The sequence below is a fragment of the Bison bison genome, unplaced genomic scaffold (genome assembly GCF_000754665.1).
Source record: "Bison bison bison isolate TAMUID 2011002044 unplaced genomic scaffold, Bison_UMD1.0 scf7180017864280, whole genome shotgun sequence".
Classification (NCBI taxonomy): domain Eukaryota; kingdom Metazoa; phylum Chordata; class Mammalia; order Artiodactyla; family Bovidae; genus Bison; species Bison bison.
The window spans coordinates 4,432,734-4,442,940 of record NW_011494852.1 but is presented as its reverse complement, the minus strand read 5'-3'; the positions used below and the strand labels follow the sequence as shown (position 1 = coordinate 4,442,940).

The 10,207-nt window shown below is 51.9% G+C and overlaps 1 protein-coding gene across 2 annotated transcripts; it reads right to left on the bottom strand.

Annotated features, from left to right (window-relative positions):
• Positions 1-766: 766 nt before the first annotated feature.
• Positions 767-6,987, bottom strand: ZBTB32 (zinc finger and BTB domain containing 32). 2 transcript variants are annotated; one of them, XM_010849022.1, is made up of 6 exons: positions 4,381-6,987; positions 2,331-3,314; positions 2,000-2,073; positions 1,817-1,885; positions 1,537-1,701; positions 767-1,354 (listed from the first exon to the last, which is right to left on the bottom strand). In XM_010849022.1, the coding sequence occupies exons 1-6, from the start codon at positions 4,482-4,484 to the stop codon at positions 1,077-1,079; spliced, it is 1,674 nt and encodes a 557-aa protein (XP_010847324.1). In that variant the 5' UTR covers positions 4,485-6,987; the 3' UTR covers positions 767-1,076. The 2 variants fall into 2 exon arrangements, with proteins under 2 accessions (XP_010847324.1, XP_010847323.1); XM_010849021.1 differs by having other exon boundaries at positions 1,817-2,073.
• Between the last annotated feature and the right edge of the window lie 3,220 nt (positions 6,988-10,207).

The window sequence follows — 10,207 nt, the reverse complement described above, 5'->3', positions numbered from 1 at the left end:
CCGAGGCCGGCCGGCTGGTCACCCTTAGACCGCACCTAAAGAGCCTAGACCCCGCGTCGCGGCGGGAGAGGGCGAGGCGCAAGGATCTCCGGGAAATGTAGTTCGAGCACCTCTCTCCTTCCGCCGCGAGCTAGGGCCGCGAGAACTGGGACTATGGGAGCCTGACCCGGCCCAGAAAGCAATCTCTCGGGCCGCCGGGAGTTGTGGTTCTCGCCCCAGACTCCTCCTATTGTTCTTGTCGAGGCCAGCGGCCCGCGTGAACTACCACTCCCAGAGTGCAGCGGGCCTTGGACCCTCAGGGACACTGGGAGATGAAGTTCGCGACTGCAGGAGGCGTGGGCTGGGTAAGGGGCGGCCGCCTCAGTTTGGAGTTTGACCCGGCAGCCGCTCCGTACGGCGTGGAGGGAAGATACTGGAGGGGCTGCGGCCTTTCGGCTCTTGTGCTCCGGAAAGGAGTCGGGTGGCTGAAAGCAGAGCATAGCATGCGTTCCTTTCGAGTCCCGGGCTAGACGACCCAGACTCAGACTTGGCGCGCAGTTGCTTGCTGTGAAAGGGACCAGTAACTTGGATTCTCACAGCCTTTCCACACAGGGCTTGCTGCGAAGTCGGTCTGGACACCACCCTGTCCTCGCGGCCCGCTGCCTCGAGGGGAGGATCAGAAGCCCCGGGAGACGGAGGTGGCAGCCGCCACGTTGAACCACCAGGGGCCGCTACAGGACTAAGGGCAAGGCTGCCCCCCGCGCACAGACGAAAATCTGGACTCTACTTTCTGGTCCCGAGAGGAGAGCACAGGAAACTCTTTATTTTGGTGATGAATCGCCAGTCCTCGCACAGTTAAACGTCACTCGTGCAAACTTCACTGCCCTCACCCCACAGGGGCTCTCTGGCCCAGGTCCGCGGCCGGAAGCTGTCTGGGAGAGGGCTCCTGGCGCCCTTACCGCAGCGCTTCTTGGAGCCGAGTTTGGCTAGGCTGCCGCAGCCGCGGTACGGAATCAGAAGCCTAGCCTGCTCGCCGGCCCGTCTTTCACTTTTTAATTGTAAGCTTGGCTGAAGCCAAAGAAGTTACTGACGCCCCGTCAGGTGGTGGAGGAAGAGGGCCTACTGGGAGAGGTCGAGGCCCTAGATGGCCTCGAGGAGGAGGAGTAGAGGAAGGTGGAGCGAATGGTCCATCCCGGCGGGAGCTGACTGGGCGAGTGGCCGCGCATGTGCGCCTGCATGGAGGCCAGGCTGGGGCAGCCGGCCTGGCAAAGAGGGCAGCGGTAGGGTGCGGCCCCGTGCGTTCGCAGGTGCTTGGTCATGGCTGAGAAGTCCCGGGAGCGCTGGGGACAGAGGCTACAGGAGAAGGGCTTCTCTCCTAGGGAAGGTGGAGGGGAAGGCTCATAAAGCAAAGAAGAAGGGCATGAAGGCTCGCCTAGGGGTAGGTAGGGGCAGCTGAGCAAGGTTGTTGCTCGGGAGCACAGCATTCACAAAGGGACTTAGGAGCGGGCCCACTGGAGTTTGAAAGGAAGCAGTTTGTACAGGGCAGGGCACCCATACCTGTGTGGACACGGTAGTGCGTCTCCATCTGATGTTTGAGTGAAAACCTCTTCCCACAGACAGAGCAAGAATAGGGCCGAGACCGAGCAGGAGTGGGTGGGGGAGGGTGTGGGAGAGATGGATGGCTTGCGGTGCCGACCTGACCCACACAGGTTGCTAGTTCACCTGTGGGAACAAAAGGCAGAGGAGGGCAGGGCTGGGATTCCCAGAGCCAGGTCACTGGAACACTCAGGCTGGGGCCATAGTGGCACTGAGGCAAAAGCTCCCTCACCCTACTCACCTGTGCGCCTCTGATCAGACTCTTCCGTCTCCCCAGGGCTGAGCTGTGTGGGGACCTGGGGGAGGGAACCTGGAGGGAACAGTGAAGCAGGCGCCCTGCTCAGGCTGGACTCCTGGAGCCCTGGCCTCAGTCTCAGGCTCGAGACCGCGTTACAGGGTGCATGCCAGGCAGTGAGGGGCTTACCTGGGGTGGGGCTGGAGGAGGCCAACTGGTTCTGGCTCCAAAGGCCTTTGTGGAGGTTCAGGGACAGTGGGATCCTGGGGTTGGGATGGGGAAGAGTTACGGCCTTGGTTACACCTGGGATCCTGCGGACCCCTTTCCGGGGAGGGAGGAGTCATAAGTGCTCTATGGGGCCTGGGCTTTGGCTTGCCCTGTGGTGACAGCTTCTTGTCCTACCTCAACTCAGAAAGTGTATAGTAGAGATAAGAGATGTGGTAATCTTCCACCCATCACTGCTGCCTCTCCTGAGCCACTCCCTCCCAGCCAGAGGTCTTCCATAAGCCCTTCAACTCACCTCTGGTCCGGAGGCCAGACCTCTTGCCAGGCTCCAGTCATAGGGATGCTATGGGAGAAGGGAGTGCCATATCTAGGCGGCAACAGAAGGATGCTCCACAGGGCAGACTGGCCCTCCCCCAACCAAGGGGCCTCAGCCCACCAAGGGCTGGGGGTGATGCCAGTCTGGAAGGAACCTGCTGGGGGAAGGGGGCCAGGGAACTCCCGCAGACTTTCCTCAGAGCCCCTTGCACTGTCCCTCAACCACATGACTACTTCTTGCTTCCCACCGACTCTGCCGTGGCCAACAAGGGCTTGGTGGAGTTGCTCCTTTGGTCTCATCTGCTCCCCTCGACCCTCCAGAATCGCCTCTGCCGTGTCAGGGCTCTCTCTTGGTGGCCGCGGCCTGTGCAACGTCTCCTGCTCTTTCCCACCAGCCCTAACAAACTTCTCTGGTCTCTGCTTCTCCCCAAAGGCCCCCACGCCTCTCATCGAGTCCCTTGTGGGTTTCTCTAGCTCCTCCTGTTGTTTCTTCAGCCCTGGACCCAGCTCTTCTCTGGCCATGTCCCTTCGAGCCCTAAAGCATGCCTCTTCCAGGGACTGCACCCCCAGTGTTCTGGCTGCCTCCTCAAGGGGCCCCAGTTCCCCAGGATGCAGCTCTAGACTCTCCCCATAAACAAAGTGCAGAAGTTGGGCAAAGGTGGAAGGGCTGATGCCTTTCACCACAGCCCAGCGGCCCCTGCGACCCAGTTGCTGGCTCACACCTGCCAGCACCAGGCTGTGGGCAGGGAACTCCTGGCTGCCCACTGTGATCAGGGTATCACATAGTGCTGGCCGGAGCCTGGCTGCTAGCCGTACCAGCCGATCAGAAGCATAGGGACTAGGCAGTCTTGTTGGGGACAGGGGCATTGTGCCTTGCCTGGGTACCAATCTCAGAGGTTCTGAGAGAAAGGCCACAGTGTAGGGTCCGTGGTGGAAAGGGGAGGGAGGAACCGCATACTCAAGCCTGTGGAGGTGAGGGAAGAAAGAGTGAGTTGCTGGCTTTGAATCAGCTCTGTCCTGAATGGAGCAGATAAACTGACCCAAGAGAAAACCCGAGGTTGTTCAGAATCATAGCAGGGGTGGAGGTGGTGAGAGAATGGAAATTAGACCAAATTCAGGACTTAAAGAGCAAGGACCGGACATTGAAGAGCTATCTCAAGTAGTAGATAGATGGGTCCTGCCAGTTGGCAATGTCTGACTTAAGGGAGAGCAGACACTGATATTTCTGCTTCTCCAAGCTCCTCTGCAGGGAAAGACCCCTGAGTAGGCCCCGGCTCTCATTCCAGACAGGATCACCACAAAACCCAGTCAGCCCTGTAAGTTAGGGGTGGAGCCAGACACAGTTTCATGGGAGTTTAGAAAGCTAGTGTGTCCTCCTCCTGCAAGCCTGTCATGTGGAGCTGAGGGTCCTGAGAGGAAAAAAGGGCAGCAAGATGGGGTCGTAGCTGCAGAAAGCAGGCTCAAGGCATCAACTGATCATCTCCCTCAGGATGAAACTTCTAGAAACCATCCTCAGAGAAGGAACTGGAAGTGACCAAAAGCTCCCATGCAGTGAGATAAAGAGAGCAGGTTGGAACTCACAGGAGAGAAGGCTCCTCACCCAGGGATGGAGAGATGGAGAAGGCTTTGACCCTGGAGGAAGCAGGCGAAAGGGAAATGGAAACTATGGAGGGAGAGGCTATTTCCTCTCAAGATAAGGATAAGGAGATGGTTCAATTTTGTTTTTCATAAGCCAAAAATGAAGATTAGAAAGACAGAACCCAATAAGGCAGAAGTTTGTCACACATCAAAACCACCACATTGGCTTTTAAGAAGAGAACTGGGAACCCAGATACAAAGAGACAGACCTAAGTGTCCCGGAGCCCAGCAGGCATATTCCTAAGTGTAGGCTCACCCTGAGTACAGACCCCGTAGGAGAGAGGAATTACTACTTGGACACCTCACAGGGAGGGCTACAGGCTGGCAGGAAGTAGACAGAAAGAGGAATGTAATGGGAGGAAAGTCTCAGTTGGGGAGAAGTAACCACTCACCGGTTGTAGCTTCCTCCTGGACACCGCATGCTCTGAACTGCTGCTGGGGCTCCTGGCCCCCCTACTCTGGAGCTAGCCCCGCCCCTGACTTCACAGTCTTCCATTGGGTGTCCCAAGTATCAGTCTGCCACAGTCCCCCAAGGGGTGTGGTCTTACACCCCTCGCTGTGTTTCACCCCTCCAGGAGAGACCACTCCTCTCCCAGAACCCAAGCATTCTGCCTCCTGACCTCTGGTCTTATTTCATTTGTGAATTTCTGGAGTCAAATAAGCATATCTGAAGCAATAAGAACTTTGGGATAATCAGACCTGCATTTGACTCTCATCTCTGCCACCTACTAGTTGAGTCACCTTGGGCAAGTCACCTCTTTGAGCCTCAGTTACCTCATCCGTGAAATAGGGAGAAGCTCTGCCTACCTCATTATGAGGTGGGGTGAAGATGAAATGACACGATGTATGTGAAAGTGGTTTCTCGGTACATAGCATCATTCAAATAGTATTAGTTCTGTTTCTTAGAGGTGTCAGTAGAGTTCTAGCAGCTGGAAGCTCTTTATACTACCTCAAAAGTAAAAAGGACTGAAACATCTGGATTCTAAGAAGAGAGTGAAAGGGGCCAAAAGCATGCCTCCTCCTCCCTCTCTCTGACTTGGTACTGGGAAGCCTCCACTCCTCTGTGGGAATGACCCAGGTCATCTGGGCCATCACTGGGGACAGGGTATGTGAGTGACTCAGATCCTCCCATCACGCTCTGAAGGGGGCAACCCCAGGAAGGGCCTGCGGTGGTCTCCAAAGAGAAAAACTCTTTCTTGGGCTGATGACAAATGACATTTCTCTGAAATCAGGACTTGCGGAGTTACTTTGACTTCCTGCCCAGGGGATGAAGGTCCTCGGAGATTTGCCCTCTTTTCACAGTTTAGCACTACTTAACCTGGGGAAAAGATGAGGTCTGAGAAACTCACATTTCTTTTTCTGTTTCTTATTATTTCTTGCAGATTTTTCATGCATAGAACAGGTATTGCCAGATAGCTTACGATATGTGCCTGACATATATGCCTAATAAATAACTAGAAGAGTAACAAGTCCGGCACTGGTAGGCTGGTATGATGACAAGACCCAGTCTGCTTTCCCCAAGGCTTCTCTGCTAGATTCTGATTCCCTCCTAGACTCAAAGATTATGTCTCTAAAACTCCTGTTTCGCCTTTTGGCTTCAGGACCCTCAAATGTTCAGACCACCCTTCTACTCTGTTGAGACCTAACATACCTTCATTCTACCTCTCATTCTAGCTTGGGTCCAAGCAGATGTTATCCCTTCCTAGATCAGACAGGGTGTGCCAATGGGTGGGGCCAGTGGAGGGGCAATAATAGTGTGGGGAGAGGGGAAGATGAGTCAGAGTGAAAGGGAAAATGCAAATGGGGAAGTTGTATTCATTTGCTACTCTGGTCGTTAAATATTTTCCATTTCTAAGCTTTCTAACTCCTCACACCACCACACCCAGGGACCCATGAAATACCCATATAAAAGACCCTTGACTTGGACACAGAAAAATACCAATCCTTGACGTGTACGTATATGGAGGGAAAACATCCTTCCTCCCACACAGAAATACACACTCTCTGAGGATGTGGAATAAGTTGGGGAAGCCACAAAGGAGGAACCCCAAGTGTAGGTATAGGGGTCTGGAAGATTACGTCATCACCCAGTGGAGTGGGGTCCCCCTCACTTCCCAGGCCTACAGCATGTGCCCATGACTCAGCTCCTCCACTGGTGGTTTGCCCATTGATGTTCAGAAGAGATGGAGGCTGTGCTCAAAGAGTAGCATTTTCTTATCCAAATGCAGTTGACAGGGAGGGCTGTGGGCTTTCAGGAAACCTAACAGGGAGGGTAAGGGGTGAGGGGACTCCCCGTTCAGTGAACTAAAGCCCCCGAGGTTAGGAAACCCCATCTTTCCCTCCCACTTGGTGTCTACCCTCATCTAAGGCTATCCCTTTAGAGACTGCCTCCTTAGAGGGGTCAGGCCCTCTACACCTCAGCCCTTCTTCCTGCCTACATTCTTGACTGCACAGTCCAAACCATCTTTCACTGAGCAGTGACAAGCAGAAGCAAGTACCACTTTGACTTGGAAGGGTAAGCACACTGCTGACTGTTTCTCTTTTTTTTTCTTTGGCCACAAGTCATGAGGAACTTCCCCAACAAGGGATTGAAGACTTGCCACCTGCACTGGAAGCGCAGTCTCTTTATCACTGGACCACCAGAGAATGTTGTGTTTCTCTTCTCTTTCCCCGCAAGTCTCAAAAACCTTGCCCACCCTCCACTTGCCAGGCTGACTCAATAGGAATCTCCTGCAGTTGTCTCTCTGGGGTGGAGCCAGGAAACCACAGGTTTTGTGGACACAAGCCTGCATCTTGGGATAGAGTGGAGTAGGCAGGAAAGTTTACATAGGATATAATTGGAAGAGAAGTATGTGGGAAAAGGAGGTATGATTTTTGCCTCTCAGTCCTTTATAATACTTATATTACTAAATAAAGTTTGAAATCTGATATCTTTTATTCTTACTGATATACCTGACCATAAGCCCATTCAAGCACAACTCAGCTTGATGTAAAAAATGTCAAAATAGCAACATAAGTACAGATTCTCTCTAAATATTATAATTAAAACTTAAACCATCAGAGGACTTCCCTGGTAGCTCAGTAGCTAAGACTCTGTGCTCCCAATGCAGAGGGGTCGGGTTTGATCCCTGGTCAGGGATCTAGATCCCACAAGCTGCAAATAAGAGTTCTCATTATGCAACTAGAGATCCTGCATGCCACAAGGAAAAGCGAAAGATCCTGTGTGATGCAACTAAGACCTGGTGCAACCAAATAAACTAATTAAAAAAAAAAAAAAAGCTAAACCATCAGAATATGCCAATTAGAGGGATGCTTATTTGTTTTATGAAAAATACTCCCTTTGTCTCATGTATTAAATATTGAGTACCTCCAAAGTCAAGTTAAACAAGATTCAATTTAGGAAAGTTCTATGAACTTTCCACTCTTCCCAGAGACATATCGCTTTCTGCAAATTAAGGTGATTAAACTTCCCACATTTTATACAGCTTAAAACCAATTACCCAAACCTTACAGAAAACTTGAAGCGTTCATTCTTTAGTTAAGTACATCCAAGACATACCAGAGAAGAGATGCCACAGAGTGAATGCGTTTCTTTCTTCCCTTAAATCTATGTTCTACATAACCCAAGATACGGATATAGTAATAGGCAGGTGAGCTGAATCTAGGTCATAGAGACCCTATTATAGCACACTTTTTGTAGATTATGTGGCAAAAGAACCAGACTAGAAATAAAAACAATTTAGGTTCCACTGCCTCTTCACAATAGACAGCTTTCTTCTTCAGCCTTAACTTGGGGCTAACTCTTCTGAGACCTTCAACTTCCTCATAGGGACTACTTTCCAAACCAGTGTTGAATATCCATATTGCCTCAAATCCAGACAGAGGGCACCACTCTGATCTCTAGTTGTGTCCCTCCCCTTGGGCTGAGGAGTCCAAGGGTATCTAGGAAGTACCCACTTGTACCTCCCAATTCTAGACCATACTCTGGGAACTCAAAACCCCTGACTTCCTGGTCCAAATGGTCCACTACCCAGGCTCACATGAGCCTCAACCCTAGATCTATACTCTTCAGAATGGTGTGGCCCCGAATGGGTGGGAGGGGCATGGAGACTGAGCTTGGACAGGCAGGCTAGTGTGTGAGACACCTTGAAGTGTGCGCTAACACCAGATGTGGGGAGAAGAGGGAAAATCTCCCATTTCTAGTTTTTCCTAATAGATAATAGGAGGGCCTGCTTTAATCTAGTAGCTGTTAACCTCTCAGGGGGTCACTATCCTTTTTAAAATCGTATGTTATGAAATCAACTCTTTACATCAGAAAAATGTAGATTCTCATACCATTTTGCATATGAATGACAATAGAGTCACAGACTGCTCTGAACCATCCTTGGACAGGATCCACTCCTCCTCTTTGTGGCTGCTTCCCTCCCCACCCCTGGCCCCAACAATACATATACAGTTTTTCCGATTATTTCCAGGAGCTCATAGACCCTTGTAATCCACTCATAAACTACCCCCTTGCACTACACCTTTGGTTTGAGAACTCTGGGTGTACATGAAAGCACCCTGAAAGCTTTAATACTTTGTACAACTTGAACAGCTGAGTGAAATTAGATATCAACTTCCTGCACCATAAGTATAAAAATCTTCAGTAAAGACAGCATGGGTGACTTCCTAAAGAGCAGGATATCTCACAACCTCCTCCTGTGTCCAATACAACATCCATCTTCCCCAAGCCCCCACCCCATGCTTATAACCTGATATCTTCTGGAAATGACCAGAAACAGTTTGGGGGAAAAAATGGGGACAGGAACTAAAAGGTCCCAGACACAACTCAATCCTGATTCTGTCTAGAGCCACCACAAGTCAATAATACTTCATGGAGGGCAAACAACTTGCTGGAATTCAGACACCCTCCTCTCCCTGGAACCTCCAGAAAACCATGGGCCTAACCTCTTGGCCACGTTGTCCAACTTGTACCCAGTACTGGAAAATCTTCTGTGAGCACCCCAACCTGGAATCCAGAGACCTCCCCACCCCCAAAGCCTTGCAGCCACATGTTCCCAGCACAGCCAGGATGCAAAGACTCTTGACAACTTCCTGTTGGGCTTTTGACTTCATCAACACTGACTCTCAGTCCAGGCTGGATCCAGAAACTCCAGAAGGCCTCTCAAGTACTTACTAGTTTCATTTCTTGGTCAAAGACTCCCACTAACCTCTGGAGAGTCACAGACCTCTCTAGTCACCAGATCCAGGCTCAGTCCAGAACCCAGACAACCTGTGATGGTTCAGAGGCCATACCTCATGGCCAGTGACCCCACACAGAGCTCCAAGTGCCTATAACTGCCCCACAACACATTTCCAAATCAGGCTATCTCAGGGACCACGGACCAATTCATAGGACATGCTGGCCTGGTTTCTGCCCAGCTGGGCCCAACAGTGCCCAAGAGACCCAATTTCCAGCCTCTCCAGGGAAGAAGGAGTCCCTAGAGGCCAAAGCCCTCACCCTTCCTTCCCAATCTTTCTCCTCATGAAAACCACTCACGCCCCCATACCTCAGCTTTACCTGAGCCAGGTCTAAGCCTGGAGAAAAGTAAGAAAATCCATGATGCTTACTGACTCAGGCCCTGTTCCTCTCCCCACTCAGCCTCACATTCACTCACGGCGGCACAAACCCGAGTGGCCGTTAGAAAGTGGAGCGGCGCGAGGCTCATGGCTCGAAGCCTGACCGCGTGCATAGCTTGCTGGTCTCGCAGGGAATCCGAGGCAGAAGCTGATTGGCTGCAGTGCTGGCCACACCCTCTTTCTTGGCTCCACTCCCTGCCCTCCCTTCGCCCTTCAATCCCCGCCTCTGCCTCGCGACCTCCGCTGATTGGCTGCAGAGCCCAAGCTCTTGCCCACCTGGCCAGCGCTGTGGCGAGGAGGCGTTAAGTCTGATTGGTCTGCGGACTTAGGCTTCAGGCCTCTAAGGCTGAGATCTCATCCACTAGCTGGTCCTCAAGGCTTTGTAGCTGCGGAGATTGCTCGTCCCATCCTCTCAGAGACTGAACCTCCTTCATCTGCATCACCTTGGAAGCTCCCTCCGTAAAGGCTCAGGGATATCACTTCTTTCTTGCTTCTGTCTTACCATCGTGAGTAACTCATTGCAAAGTCTTTCACCTTTCTCTCAACCCCTTACAATCTGTGGAGAAATGAGTGTGATTGGATGGGGGAGGGGAGGGG